General features: G+C 39.1%; 1 protein-coding gene across 1 annotated transcript in view; it reads right to left on the bottom strand.

Annotated features, from left to right (window-relative positions):
* Pard3b (par-3 family cell polarity regulator beta) overlaps positions 1-21911 on the bottom strand; it is a 986886-nt gene that overhangs the window by 447938 nt on the left and 517037 nt on the right. The window contains 4 exon segments of the mRNA XM_032901196.1: positions 14698-14826; positions 17030-17169; positions 19803-20161; positions 21564-21689. Of these exon segments, the coding sequence (XP_032757087.1) occupies positions 14698-14826; positions 17030-17169; positions 19803-20161; positions 21564-21689 (754 nt within the window).

The following is a 21911-nucleotide window of genomic DNA, read 5'->3' as shown; positions in this document are numbered from 1 at the left end:
TGTGGCTGGTCACATTGCATTCAGGCAGGGGTGTAGAGTGATGAGCTCTGGTGATCAGCTCAATTTCTCCTTTTTACTTAGTACAGGACTGCAGGCCATGGAATAATGCTTTCACACTTAATGTGAACCTTCTGACCTTAAAACATAGTCACCATACCCCCAGTAGTGTCCTGAGGTTTGATTCTTTGCTGATTCTAGATCCTCTCAAGTTTGTAATCAATATGAACTCTCTCACCACTCTAGTTCTTACAAATCTTTCCTGGTCAGGGTCCTGAGAAAGCTACATAAAGATTTACCTAGTCCTTTTGGAAGATGAGAACACTTTGAAAGAAGAAACAAAGTAGTAATACCTAAGAGCTTGCAGGGAGGGATAGACATGAAAGAGAGGTTATCAGGAAGGCCTTTCCAGCCAGGTAAATACCACAGCTGAATGCAGCTGCATGACTAAGTCTTCATAACACCACCAAAGCACCACCCGTGTGGCCCACAGAGCCACGAAAAGAAGTCAATCATTACATTGAGACTTTATGTTTGGGGCGGTACACAAAACATGCAAGAAAACTGCATCTAGACCATAAATTCACTTTGCATTGGCCTTCTGTGTTGTGTCAGGAAAAGTATCTTCATGACAAAGCTTATTCCTGAAGTTGTCTCTCCCTGCTTCATATTTCAGTTTTTCATATTTCAGTTTTTCCTCCACTGTCCACGCCTTGTGCTCCCCCACTCCCTCAAAGTTTCTTTTTCTCCTTATTCTTCAGCACTACCCTGTCTCATAAATGTACTCTTTCATGATGGGAAAATTCTTTGACTATGGCAATCTCTTGACTTTTAAAGGGCTTTGCCTCATTTTTTTCTAGAACTTTCTCTTTTGTTGTTGATATCTCAAATTATTCTCTGAATTGGTGCAACTATTTCCCTTATGTGACCTTTCCTCAAGATGACAGGCCTGTTTGGATTCCCTTCTCCAACAGAACTTAGCATGTGTCAGCTAATGGAGTTCAGGGTATCATGTTTTAGCATGTGTTTGAATATCCAGTGCATGGCACAGTGTGTAGCAGAAACAACTGTTCAGTCAACATTCTATCATGGGGGTTCAGACAATGCCATTGCCTAAGCAAAGTCCCATTACCTCTAGAAGAAAATGGAGGCTCAAGAAGACAGTCTGCATGAATATCAACTTCTCTTGGAACATCATTTTGGAAGTGTGGAGTGAAAACAATTATGAAATAGATATTCTGATTAGTGTTTTTCTGTTTGGTCATTTTGGCATGTTTCCATGTTAAATTGAGGGCATGTATTTTCGTTCTCTAGTGAGAAGTCAAATGTCTAAAGGTAAAGAGCTACCGGAAAGGAAGACAAAGAAGGGAGTTCTTGCCGGTCAGGTTGAAGGTGGGTAACTCATCCAGGGATGAAAAGGCAGACAATCCCAAGTTCCAGAACCACTGGCTCCCATAGTTACTGTTTGGGTTAGGGTGTCTGTTGCTGTGACGAAACATCATGACCAAAAGCAAGACAGGAAGAAAAGGACCATCACTGAAGGAAGTCAGGATAGGAAGTCAAACAGGGCAGGACCTGCAGGCAGGAGCTGATGCAGAGGCCATGGGGTGCTGGTTATTAGCCTGCTCCCTATGACTTGCTCAGCCTGCTTTCTTACAGAACCCAGGACCTCCAGCCAGGGATGACTCCACTCGCAATGAGCCTGGCCCTGCCCCATCGAACCACTAATTAAGAAAATGCTTTATACTATACATGGACTGACCCTGGACTCTGACCTCATAGGTAGCAATGAATATCCTAGTAAGAGCACCAGTGGAAGGGGAAGCCCTGTCCTGCTAAGACTGAACCCCAGTGAACTAGGGACTGTTGGGGGGAGGGCGGCAATGGGGGAGGGGTTGGGAGGGGAACACCCATAAGGAAGGGGAGGGGGGAGGGAGGGGGAGGGGGAGGGGATGTTTGCCCGAAACCGAAAAGGGAATAACACTCAAATGTATATAAGAAATACTCAAGTTAATAATAATAAAAAAAAAAAAAATGCTTTATAACTGGATCTTACAGAATTATTTTTTTCAATTGAATACCCCCCCCTTCTCTTCAAGACTCTAGTTTGGGTCAAGTTGACATAAAACTATCTAGCACACACTCAACAAATCCCCACCTAGGACAAACCCGCAGCCAGAGAATAAATCCCCACAATGGGGCTGTCCTGGGAGGTGAGGGTTTTTTCTCTTCTGCTACCATTGTTTCCATTGTCAGCCCCTGGATTGTAACATTGTATACTCTACTTTTGTGCTTCTGTGGCACTCGGGGTTTAATCCAGGGCGTAGTGTCCAACCAATGGACTTAGCTACATCTCCCATCCTGGAAATGAATATATTCAGTAACTGAGAGATAGCTTACAGAGTGGTATTTGCATCCAAAAGAAAAAAGAAAGAAAAGGAGAGAGAAAGGCAAAGGAGAGAAAGAAAAAAAAACTATCAGAAAATTGAAATAACATCTCAAGTTCTTAAGCAACCCTTCCTCAGGCCCTAAGCCTCTAAGAAATGTAAAGAATTAATTACCGAAAGACTAGGTGATAAAAGTCCTTCATATAACTCAATAAGTGGCCAGGAAACATAATTGAACTCCTTTATAATTGAATATCCTGCCATCCAGGGCAGATTTTAAAGAAGGGTAAACTTAAAGAGACATAACAGTATTAAGTGTTCTTTTGTCTTTTTTTTTTAAACATTTGTAATGAAACACTCTTTTTAAAAAAGAACTAGGAATTCAGTAGAGCCTCACTTAGGCAGCAACAATAGCTGAATAGTATATGAATTGTACATGGGTGTCTTGATTTAAATAATTATAATATCTTAAAGGAAAATGCATCTTAACCTCTGCGATGTTTTATTATATGTGACAAGTTCAGAGAAAGGGCACCTATCTACTGTTGCATTATGCGTCCCGTGTCTGCACACTCATTAAAAATAATGAGAACATATTTAAAAGTCATTGCCCAGACAATCTTCAGGGACCGGGCATGGAAGAGGTAAGTGGCAACAGATTGTTATTTAAGTGTCTATCTTTGTTTGATCAGACCTTAGGTAAAAAATTCCAGTGATCTTAAGTTGGTATTCTCTACTGATGAGGATGACATAGTCTCCTGGGAAAGGCAGCTGATGAAGCATGTTGAGAAATCTCTAAGTACACCTTCCGAAGGAAATGGACTGCGGTGGCAGCTTCACAGATGTGCTGTTTACTCAGCAACAGCTGGAAAAGTCAGCCATGATCAATTAGGACCACACTTTCTTCCCCTAATTGTCAAATATCCTTTATACAATGAGCACATTTCCTTATCTACACCAGATCTACCTTCATGAGCACACTGATCACAGACATGGAGGCAATTAAGGAAATCAAGATCATCCCCAGGGTTCTGTGTCCAACTTCTCATGCAGCTGGTCTCTAGCAACAGCCGGTATAAATTACTGGTTACATTTGGCTAACTAGATGATGGAGGGGACATAGGGGGTTGTTGGTCACTACATTACCTTTTTTTGGGGGGGGTGTTTAAATATGTATTTTAGGAAATATCTGTTCCATTTCTAGACTCATGAAGTCTAAGCACAGTGGCAGTAGCTACTAACAAGACATAACATCTGTGCTATGAAAGTAGGCCTGAAACTCCCAGATCTTCCTTGTCAGCTTTAGAGGAACATGTAATTAGAGGCCCCAGCAGGCTGAAGAGTCTTGAGATCTTTACAGCACAAGACACTTCTGCTTCCAGTGATTTCAATCTCCAACAAAAGCAGCCTTGTGATAAAAGCCATTAAGCATTTACATTCTGACACCTGGAAGCCACAGGCTCAGGTACAATGACCAGTACTCCCTCCCTTGGTTTCAATGAGGCTCAACCAGAGCATTTATCATTATCAATTTTATCAAACCTAGACTTTGCTGACAGGGTTCAGAAACATTCTTTCAGGTGTAAGTGCTTCCCAGAGAGTAGCAAATGACTATTAATCCCTTAGCCTCGTGGTTGTTGAGCCCATTCAAAAGGCTGGCAGAGATGAACCCCAATGCTGAATCAAAATAGAAACGTTTATCTCTGCAAAAGGAAATCTTACTTTAAAATAGTTCTCATTTGGTAAAGGGTGTGTGTGTTTGCCAGTGGGTGGGTTATGATCTAGCCTGAAGGCCTGAAGTAGTTGTGGTGCATGTGCAGTAGGAAAAATGTGTCCTCAAGTGAACTTTTGGGGAAAATCTCCAATATATCATCTGTGGTGGTTTGAATAGCTATGGCCCCATAGACATGTGTTTGAGTGTTTGGTCCATAGAGAGTGGCACTAGCAGGAGGTATGGCCTTGTTGGAGAAAGTATGTCACTGTGGAGGCAGGCTTTGGGGTAGTATATATGCTCAAGCCATGCCTGGTGACCGTCTTCTGTTGTCTTCAGATCAAGATATAGAGCTCTTGGCTCATCCAGCACCATGTCTGACTGCACGCAGCCATGCTTCCTGCCAAAATGACAATGGACTGAACTTCTGAAACTGTAAGCCATCCCCAAATTAAATGTTTTATTTTATAAGTGTTGCCTTGGTCATGATGTCTCTTCACAGCAATGAAACCATAACTAAGATGCCATCGTATGTCTATTTGTAATTGGGCATGCATATGATTAACATTAAATGCATTAAGGAAGGGAAGGACCCACCAGTCAAAACTGAGAACCATTTCACCACACCCTGTAGGAATCGAAACTCCTCTTTCTCTTGAATCCCACAAGAGGAAGTGTTACTTTCTGGGACTCTTTAGTATTTTCACTTCTGTGGTTCCTGCTCCCCTGGAATGCAATCTGATCTTTTCTACTGCTTTGCTTTAAATCATTGTTAGGTTTGCAAACCTGTGTGGGCTTTTATTCCAATTTCTTAAATAGGAAAGCAAGAACCTGGCAATATTTGACTCTGACCATTGTTAATAGAATAGCAGTGGAATGTTGTGGCTACATAGAGGCAATGGGAAATTTCTTACTTTACAGCATCTGGTGAAGCAGACAGAGAGACAGGGAGAATGAAGTAGAACAAGCAGATGCCAAAAACCCCATAGTCTTCAAAACATTTCCCTTAGGCTGCGCCTAAGTCTACAAGTTACAAGGTGGCATGCAACAGATTCTGAGCACAATCCAATTGAGTGTGGAAATTTAAACACACAATCGAGTTGGGCTTGAAGTCAAGTACAATTGAGTTTGCCTAAATGGATCAGGTGTAATTGAGTTGGGTAACTGGATTGCACTAACCACTGGCCCTTTGCCAGAATGAGGGGCTCCTGGCCAAAAAAGGCACAATTCAATTGGGCTTGGAATTTTCACAGAATATTTTTTTCAGAGAATTTGAAATTGGTCACAGAATACAGAAGTAGGATATGGAATTTGGTTGTTGAAGCTTACCAGCTGCTCCAGCCACTGGGTTCTCCTAACGACTTCCACTCTTCGTTCTTTACCACAAAGCTATTTTCCAACCATTCTGCATGTTGTAACTATTGAAATCATCAGAAGGGTGTGTTGAACAAAACCCCGTCCAACCTCTGCAGTCTCTGACTCAGCAGGTCTGGAAGAACCAGCATCTGCAGGTGTGTCAAGTCCCTGAGTGATTACCCCAGGCCCCTGAGACCACTCTTAGGAATTGATGTGCTAACATGATGTAGCTATTGTTGGGGCATTTAGAAACACTTCCACACTATCTCTAACATTTCCAAAACCAGTAGTGTTCTGTCTTCATGATTTTACAGCTAGATTGTGCACGTATCTTTATGACCTATGGAGAAAGTTATTTACATTCAAAAGAGCTGCCCAATTCAGACTGTCCCATGCTGTTGCTGCTGTAGTTCATGAGTATTTCAGTTCAAAACACAAGGAGATCCCTGTGTCTGTTTTGACTTGTTTTAAAAGTGTCCATCACAGATAAAATGTGATCTGCACATTGGAAACAAGAACAGCTTTAGTAATATTTATCCACACAGCCTACCACACCGAACTGTGCTGTAGACAAAGGAAACACCAACTGAATTTATTTGGCACTCAGTGCATGTTAGCTGCTGTGCTTGTGTTGTTCTTACATCAACCTTACAAGCTAAATGGTGCTTTGATCCTCACTTGACAGATGTGGAAACACAGGTACCAAAAGGTAGAGTGTGAACACAAAGCAGGACTTTGCATTTAGACCATAAGACTCTTAAAAGTGGATTTTAATGGTCATTTTTCTATAATTCTCAAAGTCTGATGGATGTACTTTTACTGGAGGTTCTTAGTAAGTAACCCAACATCTCTTTTCCCTTTCAAAATTATCCCAAATGACACTACTTCTCATACTTAGGCCCATGCTCAAGAGACTATTCTGTTGGGGTGTCTAAAAGCTGCTTGATGGATTTGGTACTTCCTAATTTTTGAGTGACTGAGGACAGTATACCCTTCTGTTGTCTTGCTCTGCATTTTGAAATCCTAATGTTCATCAAGATCTATCTCAAATGCTATCAAGCTCATGAAGTTCTTCTTGATCTAGAACATTCCTGGAATCCTGTGATACTTGATAAGAATCATTTGTTTCACTGGTAGCTCTTCTTTATGGACTAAAGTCCTTGATGAGAGGAGTGCATTTGACTCACTTCTGGAGTTCATATCTCAGAGGCTTGATAGGATTTCCCTGGTACAGTCAGTAGAACGCTCCTCAAGCAAAGGACTTCCAAATACTAAACTCTCACACAGACAACTATGGTTCAATGCAGTGAGTCACACATACACAAAAAGACAGGAAAGGAAGAAGAAGACCTAGGAAGAAGGATTTGGTGGGAGCTTGAACAGGAAAAGAGAAGACAATGGAGGGATTTTGATTAAGGATCATTATATATGTATGAAATTATAAAAGAAAACCCATTTTAAAAATATGGACACATATTATCTGAACAGAAATGTTGTAAGAACCAATGGAAATTTTGCAGAAAGCTCAAGTAGAAACTCCCACGCAGCGCCCCATCCTAAGTCATTCAGAGACTTAGTCTGAGAATCTATAGAGTGCAGCAACATGATTTTGCATGATAATTTTAATTGCAAACTCAAACTCTTAAACTTTGATTTATTGTAAAATTATTTTGAAATTATCCTTCAATTTCACAAACAGCTTCTATAATATCCTTTCTTCCTTAAGTACCTTGGTTAATTAAGCATGGAATCATTTGAATCAAATAGCCAAGGGGAATAAAATAATGTATCAGTTAAATGAGGTTCATCTAAGATTTCATACCAAAATTCTTCCATGATTTATGATGTTAAATAATTTGACATTTGAAGGTGCTGTTATTTTTTTTTCCCCATCTAATAACAAGCTAAGCCTAGAGGACTTGGAGCCACATCTCATTTGCTGAGATGAGGTCACAGCACAGGTAGCTGTGGTAGAGCTGAAGCACTAAGCCAAGCTGCAGCTGAAGGAACCCCACATATGTGCACACCATTTGTCCTTCACAAAAGCAGTACTGCTAAGTGAAGGTCAAACCAGCATGACAAACATGACTACATTTTGGTTCTCAATCATGAGTGTGGGAGAAACTTGCTTGAAATTCAGTTAATCCCACTTGCACAGGCCAGCATTTAATAGCAGCCAAATGTGGCAGGTAGAAATTATAAACACATTTGAAAATTTCTCAGCTCCTTTTACCCACCAGGGTTGCTGTGATTTTCAGGATAATTTAAAGACAAGGCAGCAAGTCAGAAAATGAAATGTTAAGGAGATTAACAAAGAAAGAGCAGAATGTTCTTTCTTCACTAATAAATGAAGGAGGACATGCAAATAATACATTTACATATTCATATGAGGAAAATAACTCAGAGTCTCTCACTGTGTCTCCCTGTTTCTCTGTCTGTCTCTGTCTCTCTCTTTCTCACTCTTCCCTCCCCTCTCTTGTCCCCTCAATTACGGTGATTAGTTTTTGTCACAAACCTAGACTTACTTGGAATAGAGAGCACTGGACTCCATCAGATTAGCCTGTTGGCAGCCATTACTTTGGCTGCTATTTGATGAAGAAAGGCTGAGTCCACTGTGAGTGGTGCCAGGATCAGGGCTATATAAAAAGGTAGCTGGCCAAGCCTGTAAGCATCGACTGTCAGTGGTCTGTACTGCAAGTTCTTGCCTTGGCCTCCCTCAGTGTTAGACTCTAACCTGTACTTTAAAACAAAACCTTTCTTCCCCATGTTGCTTTTAGTCATTGTTTTATCATAGCCATAGAGACAGATCAGCAATGAAGAGAAACTCTTTGGTTCTTTAGATCTTTTCTCAATAGAAGGATTCCATTATCTTATTCTTTGTATAAGAAAAAAATAAATAAATAAAAAGAATTTTGAGGGCCAAGGGTAAGAAAAGAACTTGTGGCCACATCTTTAATAGGACAGACCTACAGCCAATCAAGCTGCACTGTACTCATTCTGAGTTGAGATGCAGGCATAGCAGTTCCCTTACCAGTCTATCCCCAACAGCAATCCCAAAGTATCTGCTGGAAAAATGTTCTTTATGTGGATACCTCTTAAATACACACTTATCTCATCAAGAGGTGAAGGCATCAAAGTGTGTTTCACTCTAGATTTTGGAAGGATACTTTTTGAAGCAGTCATTTTGAGAAGGATACATGGAACAGCTAAATTCTTGTAATGTCACTACACAAATTCCTTTATTTGATTGTCAGTGCAGCTTGAAATACACAGAAAAGCTGGCTATTCATGCCACAAAACCTGTGACACTAAGTAGTCATTCAAGAGGAAGGCAGGGAGGTGCACACATACTAGGTTCATCAGGATCCTCTCTGGTGCCAGGTTAGGAGAAATGATCTGGAAATGGATGCTCAGACATTCAGAGTGACAGAGGGTCACATCTGAGAGACAGTCCTATATTGACACTTCCTGTAGACCTGCTGACCACACGCTCCTCTGGCTGTAAGCATTAAGACTCTCCAAGAAGCTAAAGATAGCAAGAAATAAGGATAATTTAGCTGCCAGAAGACAGGCCAGGCAGAAGGGACAGAGCTCTGTGAAAAAGCCTGGCTTAGTCAAGGAGAGAGGACTTTCCCCAGAACAGGAAAAAATAAACAGTTTGTTTTCTTCAAAGGAGCTAGTTAGGACAAAAGCAGGAAGTGCTGTCCTCCATTCCTCAGGCTCTCAGTGGAGAGTTAAGGGTGTGCATCAATCACCTCAGGGTAGGAGAGAGGAAAGTGACAATGTCCTCTACAGTAGAAAGGAAACAAGAAGCTGTCACACAACACACTCCTCACTCTGGTCTCTCAAACCGTCCAGTGCAGGGGATGCAATCCAGTAATTCCTATTGAGAGTCTTATACATATGAATATGACCTCTTTTCAAACTTCCTGTGGGCTTCTTGTTCCTTAGAGCTCAAGGCAGCCTATTGTGCTGGGGAAAAACAAAAAACAAAACCAAACCAAAACAAACAACAAATAAAATCTATTTGTTTCTTCCAAACAAAGGTTCTGAGTTTCTATGAAATAGATACTTACTAGCACCACCCCCAGTCCCACAAACATACACCCAATCCTTTCTTTGCTCTGATTACTAAAGTCCATATATTTGGGTATTTTATTGTCAAAAATTGAGACTCTAGCTTTAAGATAGCTTTAAGAAAATTAATACTAACCATATGTCCTCCATATTCTGAATAAGATAAAAACAATGAGAAAAAATAATTTATTTTCATTTATAATCTCATAGTTATACAATTAATTTAATATGTTCCCTGGTGGGCTCAGTCTATGATATCATTCTGGAACAGAAATCGAATTTTACTAAAGTTTATTAAATGAGAGCAAAATAATGCACAGGGACTGTCTCACTTATAGATCTGATGGGCTATAAAATTGTGTTTGGTATATATTATTTTGGATCCCAGAATAGTAAGTAGAAAAGCTACACTATTCAAAAGGGGTGGTTGTTTTTAGCCGAGCCCTTGGAAATTATAGCTATGGTGGAATATAATATTCACACTCCTATCAAGGAAGGGATGCTCCAGAAGAAATAACTGGAGATTTTGATACTGAAAACTTACAAATGGCCAGAGATGATTCCAAGAGCTTTGTATGTATTATCTCCTTTTAACCCCACTAGAACATGTCATCTAATTTAGGAGAGTAACCTCAGAGTGATCTGGGCAGCTCCCAATCACACAGAGAAGTAGTGAAACAGAAATGGAACAGGAGGCATTATGGGCTCCAGAGACCTCCTAGGTTAGGAAACCTCCATTGCCTCCTCCCAACTTTTGGAGGGAACTTGAATGTATTATGTAACTATGCTTTTAATTCAGAAATCCAGAGGCAAAACTATTTGGATTTTTTAAGAATTACATTTTTCAACTTGGTAAAATTATAAGTGCAATTGTTTTTTTAGTTTTTCTTAAAAAAAAAATCTTTTAAATTGCAAACTCATACCTCTTTGCTTCTTGCCTAGGGGAAAAAAAGAGGAAAAGTTTCTAGAACATGGGATTCACCTTGCAGTCAGGAATTCCAGAGGATATATGGGAGGAGCTGAAGGAGTTGTAAGATAGAAATGGAGGATTCTAGGTGTTTAAGCAACCAGCAAGAGCTTTATCACTTGGTTTCTCTTACAATAAAATGGTTGGAATGTTTCCATTTAACGTAGAATTTTGTTCTTTCCAGAATCATAGTTCAATGAAAGGACAAGTTTTCCCTTTTTTTCTGAAATATGAGCATAGTCTCCCTGAGGCTTTAGGATAATTTTCATCTCTGTCATTACAGAGGATGAATGATAAGGAAACAGACTTCTAGTGTTCGCACACACAATAACTCTTTTTATTGTTTCTTTTCTATGTTGACCCTCCTAGAGGAATCTTAGGGATAAACAAAAGATTGAAAATCCCTCTACATTTCAGAGGACAATATTTGGACTTTGGCCTTCTTCATCTCTCTTGGGAGAGGATCTTCTGGGAGAAGATGAGGCAGCATTTCCAGTCTGCCTTTGAAATTGGAGAAGAGTAGAGGGCTCATGTCCTTAGCTTTCATGGTTTCCTTCTGCCTATTTATTTATTTATTTATTTATTTATTTATTTATTTATTTATAACAGTAGATCTTCCTTCAATAGCAGAGATATTCCTGCAAAGTGAAGCAGGCAAAGGGACTAAGTAGCAGTATAGAGTGGAAATTCCATGTCAAAACTCTGAATGGAGGAGGGACCTGTAGATGATCTAAGGAGCATTTCTAGGTAAGAGCTGTAATTCAGGAAGGCTATATACTCAGATATGTGCACAACACATGATAGCTGAGTCAGGGTGCAGAGAAATAGGTGGTGTGTGTGTGTGTGTGTGTGTGTGTGTGTGTGTGTGTGTGTGTGTGTGTGTGTGTGTGTGTGTGTGTTGGGACAGTTCCTTGCCAAGAAACAAGTGATCAGAAGAAAACTTGCAAGAGCTGGTTTTCTTTCTTTCATGTGCATCCTGGGTCAGATCATCAGATTTGGCAACAATGCCTTTACCCACTGAGCCATGCAACTTATGAGTCCAACACTTTTGATAGGAGATGAAGTGGTCTGGGTTTATATTCTAAGTAGTCAAGTTCCTCCTTGTGTATCGCACAGTTGAGAAGTTCTTACCACATTACCTTCTTGCAACCATCTGCTTTGGGCAGAGCTCAATGTGAACAGTAAATGAGTTTTAATTGTTGTTTCACTCCTAGAATCTCCAACTTTGTCCTGAAAAGGTAAGCAGGTGATGTGTTGAACTGATGGTTATGGTGATTAATAGATTAATGGTTTAAAGATAGGCAGTATGTTTGTTTCCCAATCCATAAATATCGCCTCACAGACTTGATAAGTTATCTCTAAACTGCCCCCTAGAGAGCCACTGTCTCCCAACTCAACCTCAATGATTGCTCACACCCCTGTGGCACCCTCCTGTCACCTACATACGTCCTTATCAGTTCATTACAGATGCAGAGGAAATAAAGATTCAAAACAAAAGCTACCCAGAATCCTTTATCACGTTTCCTTTGTTGTTGTTCTGTATAAAAGTTCTTTTAAATTTTCTATAACCATCCTAAAAACAAAGTATTTCAGTAAATAAAAATGTACTCATGGTTAACATATAAAACCCCAACATTCTAGGAATATTTCCTTACAATTATTGTTCAAGGCTTTAAAATAATCTGATAATGTTCCATGTAGAATTGTATGCCCTCTATGTTGATTAGCCTCGTATAATAAATTTTCTCAAATTACAAGTAATTCTTCAATAATATCACTTTAAGTGATATTATACTTAAGATTATTATACTTCAGGGGAAGTATCTTGTTATTTATCTAATCAACAATTCCGAGTTGTATAGCATCAAACATGTTACTATGCTATATGAGGGGAAAAGTCAACATACAGGAATTTTTATGCATCTTTGATCTTCAATTTAGAAAAAAGTTACTAGAGAAGTAGTTTCTGGGCGGAGGAGATTAGATTTAGTGACATGACAGTCTCTTCCTATAACCGTTTCTCAGAACTCAGAAGAGACTCAGTTCTGCTTGCCTCAGCTGCAGTTCTCTACACTTCCCTTATGAGCCGCGGGTCCACTCTGAAGAGTTCTGTGCATTTTTATTCCTGTCCGCTTATTTTTTTCTTTTTGAAGTGGTATTTTATTCTTAAAAATTATTTTTACATACTTTATTATAAAAACATAAATAAATAAAAAATCACACACTACAATTAGCCAGACCCAAAGTCTATGCAACTTAATAATTACTGATCCAGTTAGAGGCATTCAGAATGATTGTATTGCTTCTCATTAAATATTATACTCTTAGAATCTAATGTACCATATATATATATATATATATATATGGATATATTATACATGGAGATATGTATATATATATATTATATATACATTCCTAAAACAAAACACTGATTCATGACAGAAAACTAAAAAAGGCAAAAAACATAGTTTGTTATCTTTTACATAACCATGTCCCTCTGACTAAAGAATTCTATATATTTGATCTCCCTTTCCTAGAGTTCCTCAGAAATCTACTCCTACCTCCCTAACTATCCAAATTCATCTTCGATTTTCCTCTTCTCCTCCTCCTCATCCTCCACTTCCTTCCTCTGTATCCTCTTTTTCTTCTTTAAAGGCCCAACAACTCCAATTTCTGTTGCTCCAAACGCTCTTGGCTATAGGGCTAACCCCTGGATCATGGTTGTCCTACCATGATCACACCCTTAAATAAAACTTATTCTCCTTCTCCCAGAAACCATCAGTTGGCAATAATTATTCAGTTATGGGCAAAACTTCCTGCGCACTCACAGTTTCCTTAGAGAATTTTGTCTGGCTTTAACTTGTACAGGTCTTGTGCATGCTGCTGTAACTGCTGTGAGTAGTTATGTGTAACTGCTCTGTTTTGTTCAGAAAACACTGTTTCGTTCTAATCACCCAGTGGTTCTGACTTATATAATCTTTCTGCCCATCTCTTCTGCAATGTCCCCTAAGCGTTGTGGGAAGGTGTGTGACACAGATGTTCCATTAGGAGCTAGGGACTCTTGAGTCTCTTATTCTCTGGATGGTGAACAGTTGTAGCTCTGAGTTAATCATCTACTATAAGAAGCAGCTTCCTAATGAGAGTTGAGAGATGTACTGATCTATAGGTATGCAATAAATTCTTAGGAGCTAATTTAATACTATGCCATTTAGTAGACTAACAGAGTAATTTTCCCCTAGGGTCTATGCCCTATGTACATACAGGTTCTAACTGTACCAGGTCTGTATTCCTTCTTGTGGATCAGATCTTAATCCAATCAGAAAGTCTTTGGTTATTCCTGAACCATTCACCAGAGAGAATAATTTGCAAGGTCATTCATTACTACAGCTCACAGGACCACAGACAGGGAGGACTGATGGCGGTACTCCTCTAGCAATGTTCTACAAGGTGAAGTAAAGCTGTAGGAGCTAGCCAGTCGAGAAGCTGGGTTACTACCAAATTGATTTCCCCATGTTCTGTCACTCAAGAATATGCTATCTTTAGGTTCTGGAGGTTAGCCAAGAGTAATAGCAGTTCTCTGTCATGTATGTGGGTCTATGTATCCCCAACTATATACAGTCAACTCCTACAGTCAGAATGACTAAGATAAAAAATTGACAGTAAATGACAGTATGTATATGGACAATAGGGGTACTTAATCACGGCTGTTGGGAGTGAAAACTGTTGCCAACACTACTGACATCGGTGTGGAGCTTCTTTAAAAGATAGGAAAAATATCTACTGTATGACCCAGATATATCACTCCTGAGCTTCTATCCACAGGACTCTATACACTACTACAGAGATCCCTGCCCATTTATGGTAACTACTGCTCTAGTCACACTATCCATGATGTGCACAGTCTAGATGTCCATCAACTGTTGGGTGGAAAATAACACATAGTATATTTGTACAATGCATATATCACTCATCTGTGAAGAAAAACAAAATTGTGAAATTTGCAGGTAAATGAATGGAACTTATAGATAGATAAAAATATCACACAGTATCATCCTGAGTGAGGTAATCCAGAAAAACATATGTCACGTTTTCTCTCACATGTTGATGCTAGCTTTAAGTTTTAGCTCTGAATGTTCCCTATGGACACTTCACAGACATCACAGAGCATTAAACCCTCAGAGAGACAGAGGTTCGAACATTACCAGCTCTCGGGGCAGGAAGCTCCCTTCTTGGCGGGCAATGACCAGTGATACCGTCTCTCCCTGCTTAGTGCTCCTCAGCATGGCCACAAGTTCTTCCTGGGTTCTTCCTGTGACATCTCTGCCATTTACCTAATGAGCAGAATCACATTCACGACAGTTAGAACATTTCCTATCATCCTTTCCCCCCTTATTTGAGACAAGGAATGATTTCTAGGTAGCCCAGGGCTGCCCTTGAACTCAGAAATTTCTGCCAGATCTCTTGAGTGCTAGTATTGTAGACATGTGTTACCGCTCAGCTCCTAAGTGGCTTTTTGTCTCCTTCCTTCCTTCCTTCCTTCCTTCCTTCCTTCCTTCCTTTTACCTATTTTGTGAATTAAGTGTTCAAAAATGCAATGAAGCTCTGAAAATTGATACTAAACATACAGGCAAATGCACATTTTCTTTCAATAATGAAATGGCTATCCTCATTTTGATACTAGACAAACTCAGTCAGTAAATTATTTTATATTCACTATTTCCCCTAAGTCCTCACATTTTTACAAAAGAAAAAATCAGACTGAGAAGTGTCACAAATTAATTCATCAAGTAGATATGGAGTGGTTGGCGATGCACCAGGCAGCAGTGAATTACTTATCGTATGGAAAATTACCCTGAAATGTACATGTTTGCTTTAATCCTAAATGTTCTCTTTGTCTGGAAAAGTGCTGTCAGCATGTTACCCTAGGTTATGGGAAATCAGCCCCAGAGCCTCGTTTGTCAATCTGAGCATCCTTTGTGATCTAGAACTATACGGAATGATAAAACATTCCCAAAACATATACTCTCAGGCATGAAGTTTTGAAAGCAACGTTTCATGCCACAGGAGATTTAAAACCAGCCAGTCTCAAACAAGATTTCTCTCCAGGCCAACTGACCAGAGCTCCTGATTGAGAGGATGATGGTATTGGGCAGAAATATATGGAAGGAACAAGCCTTGTATTTTGGGGTATTCTAAATACTTCTCCATGCCAAATCAGCCCAGCATCTCTAGTCCTGGCTCAGTACAAGCAGTGCTGACTTGGGTCTGGCAGTATCAATAAGACACCTCTCAAAGTTTTGGAGAAACTACTGTGAAGACTTGTATAAGATTATGAAAGTTAGCCCCAGCACAGTTTTAACAAAGTCCTAGACTAATTCATATATCAATGGTTAAAGGAAGAGGGATATGCTTAAAAAAGGTATTACTGAAAACCACATTTCTGACCTTCTTGGGACATGCATACTTAGGCTCGTCATTAACTAGTTTTATAATTGAAGTCATTATCTTGTCTACAAGTAATAATTTCCAATATATGTTACATTAAAAATTAAACATTAATATATAGTCAGCCTCAATCTCTGAATTTAATAGTAGAAATTTAATCAACCTCAGATAAAAAAATACTGAAAAATCTGCATTTGTACTGAATATAAGCAATCTTTCTTTTCATCCTTTTTTAAAACTAGGCAGGATAACTGTTTCTGTGGCATATGTATAATTGTTACGGCTTTAGGAAGTTGACAGACACACTTTCCTATGACCATCATCAGTAAATCAATGAATCTTGATACTTTCTAATTATCATTTTCAGAAATTAACTCTCCCTTCCTTCATTTTTTAAAAAAAATATTTATTTATTTATTTTATGTGTATGAGTACACCGTCGCTCTCTTCAGACACACCAGAAGAAGGCATCAGATCCCGTTACAGATGGTTGTGAGCCACCATGTGGTTGCTGGGATTTGAACTCAGGACCTCTGGAAGATCAGTCAGTGATCTAAACCGCTGAGCCATCCCGCCAGCCTCCTCTCCCTTCATTTTTTAATATCTTTCTCATTCTATCATGTCTGTCAACCTAGAATTCACACCACTATCCTCCCACATAAACACACATTATAACCAGGGATCCATATTGGATCCGTATCATCCTATCTATATATCTATATCTATATCTGTCTCGATATCTCTATCTATATCATCTATATCTATATCTTTATCTATACCTATATCTACCTATATCTATATCTCTTCATCTCCACCTATATAATCTATTCTGTATCTATCTACATCTAACTTATGCATGAAATTCCTAACTATAACCTATTCAATCTGAACTAAGTGATAATTTAAGGTATCATTTATTGGAAATACAATGCCAGTTAATATACAGGAGTTGGACATCTGCAATTCTTAGTATTTTTGGGCCATACTGGTACTAGCAAGGGACAGCAACTGACTACTACAAATCTCTATCTATTTATTTACTTAACTATAAACAAATGTTTTACTACGGAAATTAACTTCACTTCTTACCTCTAAAATTCTGTCTCCTGATTGTAGGCGGCCATCCTTTACTGCTGCTCCCTTTGGTAGGATATTTTTTACAAAAATGGGACCAGGACCATGTATAGAAGAATCTCTAGTTACCACAGTGAAACCAAGTCCTTCGGGGCCTGGCAGGCAAGATCAGAAAAATGCAGTGTCACCTTAAGCATGGGTAACATTACACTCACTCCTTTAGTAAACTCTACCTAGATTACATAAAAATATACAAAGTAAATTATTTACAGTGCTGTAAATTTTACATAGGCTTCAGTTTTTCCATTTTAAATAAAGATGACAGTTCCAGCAGGCAATGGTAGCATCAGAATGAAGTTAGGATCCACTGTATGTACATAACACTTTCGTTTCCTCAGGTTCTAGAAGACAGCACATGCCATCCATATGCCCAGAGTACTGACTCCACAGTAGTCTACCACCTGACTTCATCTTCCCTCCCAAGCAGGTAACCTCCCCTACCCTGTTGGGGTTTTGTGGGTTTCTCCATCAACTGAGTAGTTTGTGGCTCAGACCTCTGCGTGTCCTGATGGCTTTACTGCAGTAGATACTGTTTTGTCCCCAAAGTCTTCCTGTCCCCTTCCAGTTTTCTTCAATCTCCAACTTCTCCCTTCTAATTTCTAAAGATATATGTAGATTTCGACACTAAACAATCTGTACTTTATTATTAGTGTCTTTTGAAGCTTCTGTCATGAAATAAAGTACTGCTGTTTAAATAAGATTACTGCAAAGACCATGTTCTCCAGCCTGTAGCACCCTGGGATGTAGTAGAACCTTTAGAGTATGGGGCTTAATAGATGGATGCTAGGTAATTAAGGGCATTCTAAAGAAGGAGCTATGGTCCTGTTGACCCTAGTGTTTCTCTTTCTTTGCTTCTGGGCTGCAGAAGGCCTGCTCTCTCATACATTCTCCTCATGTTCCTCTGCTTTGTCATAGGTCCAAAACCAATTTGCAAACAAGCCTTGGACTGAACCTTCCAAAATTGTGAGCCCAAACCAACCTTTCCCTCTTCATATCCCTTGTTAAAGCTTTAGGAAGTTGATAGACCCACTTTCCTATGACCATCACCAGTAAGTCTTTCTATAGATGACTTTATTTCTTGTCAATCTTTGATACTTTCTAATTATCATTTTCAGAAATTAATTCTCCCTTCATTTTTAATATCTTTATTTTTCATATCTCTCTCATCACACCATGCCTGTCAATCTAGAATTCACCCACTGTCCCCACACATAAACACACCTGATGCCCAGGGATCTGTATTGGACCAGAATCTCTTCTTGTCATCCTTACTTCAGTCAGATCTGTGAGTCACTGTTATTATCATCTCCTTCTACAATGGAGCTAGCATCTGTTTGGTTCATTTATCCTCTTCCTCTCACATCTCCACTCCTCTGTCTCTCCTTCTTTCCTGAGTAGTTCAAACTTTGCTGTTTCTCCTTCAATCCAGACCCTGCCATTATCAAATATCCTCCTCTACTTAAAATACTAATTTCAACCAATGACATTTCCTGAATGCAAATTGCCCTGGCTGAAAACCTCAGCTACAGAAAACTGTAATTTTTTTCTTTCTTCCTTCCTACAACCATTTATCTACTAAGGAATGTCTGTTATAGCTTTACATTTAGGCAGAGGCAATGTACCCGCTTGATGGGCTCTCTTCTTTAGGACACCTTCTCACAATTCTGTGCCTTTTTCATCTCTCTATAGTCCAAGTACTTAACTCACATACATAGCTGGGTCACTGGTACATAATAATAATACATTTAGATATGGCTTATTTGTCATGCAGTTACGGACAGGTATATAAACCTCTGTGCCTTCTTCTCAACTTGTTTTATTCCAAGGATACAATTTTTGTAAGTGAATAAAATTTTGATTGGAGAAAACTTCTCAGAATATTTTCTATATTCTAATGAAAGATACATGTTATTTGTTTCTGAAATTCACAAATAATATTTAAAAGTTTTATGGTGGCCATTAAGTTATTAATTCAGTGGTTAAAAAAAAAACACTATTAGAGTCTTTGAATTGACTTAAGAACCACAGGGCTTCAGAAAGTTACAATGGGATGAAGGAATATCAGGCAGAAGTCAGAATAAACAGGAACACGCAGTACATGGGTACACGGGCATGTGTGTAATGCTGCAATCATATGCATGTACACCTGTGGCTCAGGATACATGCACACATGTGCTGGAAATGAACCAAATAGTAGAAAAAGATTAAGAAAGGTTGTATGCAATTTTGAAATTAGGACTATCTTGAAGAAATGTAATATTGAATCTGAAATTAATAATCATTATCTGTTGTCTTTCTGAAGAGTAAACCTTACACTGATATAAAACCATTCAAGAGAGCCAGAGGCCATATTGTTGAACTGGCCTGAAGGACGCTTTAAAAAAAATCACCGACTTAGACTCAAAATGAGGACAATTCACCTCTCATGCCTACTCAGTGCTCGGGGCCAGGCCATGCTGCGTGGCACTTTATCAGGTTTGCACTGATTCTCTCTATTCCTCACGGTCTTCACTGTCTTCTTGTCTCAAATCCTCTCAGCTTTGCAGGAGTAAAGAAGACGGAAGTGCTCCAGTTTTAAGAAAGTTAGTTTTCCAAGTATACACTCAAATTTACTCTTTGATACAATTGAATAAAAAGAGAATTAAGTAAATTAACCTTAATGCATTTCTCTTAACCGGTTTTACATGGTATAATAATAGAACACTATTAAGCATAATTTAATAATTACCTTTCTTAAGGTCAATCTTAATTTTTTTTGCATTTTTCTTGCTGCCAAACCCCATGAGAGGGGAGAGTGAGGGAGAGGAAGGTTTTCGTCCTAATCTTGGAACTCGGGGGCTCTTGCTTTGCTGCGGGGAAGGCGACTCCTCTCCTTCAGGGCTGTTTGCTCTTGTTGGATTTACTGCCTTTAGCCCTGCTTTCCCACGGGCGGGAGGTGGTGCCTTTGTTCTTGAAGCACTGTCATTGTTGCCAAAAATGTTCAGTTGTCCAATGACTGATTTTTCATATTGTTCACGATTTTGAGGCAGAAGCACATGGAGGACCACACTGGGAGATTTCATTGCCTGACGGAAGACATCTTGGGCCCTTGGATGAGTGAATAAACAGAGAATCAGACTGTGTTCTGACATAGCACTTTCTAAGGTATCCAGGCATAGGGGCAAGCAGAGAAGCCTGGTGCCATAAGTATTGGAGGAATATGACTCTGCTCGCCATACCTGCCCATCAAGATACTTCCACACTGGCTACACCTGGATAATGACTGTATACAATCCTCTAGTTTATTTTTTAAACACCTACATGAAGTAAATATAATTCACTTGCATGTAACAAGTTCAAGTGGAACCTCAGAGTGACCATAGAACTAAGCAGACAAGTGTTAGCTTTCAAGTGTTTTTGAATATGAAAATCTAACCAGAAATACTGAAGCACATATTAAAAGCAAACAAATCCTCCTCATTTTTAAATCAGGTTATTGATAGGTTATTTTTAACTTGACTCCAAGTTAGTTTTGACTCAATGTTAACGTTTTATGAATCTGTTTCTACTTTTATAAAACAGGGATCATCAAACTGCCTGGCCTTTGCAAAAACAGGACAGCAAAATATGCAAACAACATAATTATTATTAATTATCATAATTGTGATAACAATAGTTGAATGGATTAATTGTTTTAGAAAGACGACATTTCATTCTACCCTTAAGCACTAGCAGTGATTCATTCCTTCTTCAGGCAACCATCAGCCCCCACTATTGAAACGCGGTGGCCTGAGAGATGCTGTGTTATGAGCAGTTTGGCTCAGAAGCAAAACAGGCTGTTGATTGCCAGTGAAGATATCACTACTTTGCTACCTAACTTAGAAGCCCTGCCAAATTTCAATGCATGTCAATGTGTGTGTGTGTGTGTGTGTGTGTGTGTGTGTGTGTGTGTGTGTGTGTGTATCTAGATGCTTGGTGCATTCTACCTATTCAACTCCTGTGTAGTAACAGGTATTCCCCACACTATTTTCCACATTCAGAAAGATAATCTCTTTGAGATAGCGCATTTTAACTTTTACGATTTGTTTCTTTTATTTGCTGAGTCCTTATAGGCACCACCCACAGGTTTTTACAGTTTAAGGGAGCTGACATCAAGGATGTTAATTAATAAGCTGAATTAATTGTCTGTGAAAAGAGCTAGTAAATACCAGTCCAACTGACCCATAGCCTAAGAGAAACAAACCCCTCCATTCATGGATGCCCAGAAAGACACCCAGGCAGGAAGGCTTGATGTATTCTATGGCTCAACCCCCCACAGACATCAGGCACATGTGTTGGCCACCTCTGAATATGTTAAAACATCAAATGCATTCAGAATTGGATGGTCAGAGGTCGCTTAAAGGGAATTGGCTTGACATTCTTCCTATGATTTTGATTATAATGAGTTCGGCAATGATTATAAATATTCAAGAGATCAACAAAGTCAATAAAACAATGAAAAAATGCTTACTGAGCAAAAGTTTTGTCCAGGAGTTCCACGTTGTTGATTTTTACAATGCATTCGTTTTCCTGAAATAGTCCCTCCTGCTTGCACCTGCTGTTTTCTTCGATGCCTCGGATGAAGAGTCCTAGGATCCTAAATAAAACAGGTTGAAATAAAACATCTGAGTACCAATGTACTCATTATTGCTCCTCTTGCAGCTATTCAGAAATACATATTGGTTTCTGTTTACAAAACAGAGTATATTTCTATCCAGTCAAATGGTTCGCCTTTCAAATTCATACACAATCACACAGTAGACAATCACACAACAGATAGATAAAAAGACACATACAACACAAACACACACACCTACCT

Source organism: Rattus rattus, chromosome 4, assembly GCF_011064425.1.
Source record: "Rattus rattus isolate New Zealand chromosome 4, Rrattus_CSIRO_v1, whole genome shotgun sequence".
Lineage (NCBI taxonomy): Eukaryota > Metazoa > Chordata > Mammalia > Rodentia > Muridae > Rattus > Rattus rattus.
The sequence above is the reverse complement of the archived record's forward strand: the minus strand, read 5'-3'. Positions and strand labels throughout refer to the sequence as shown.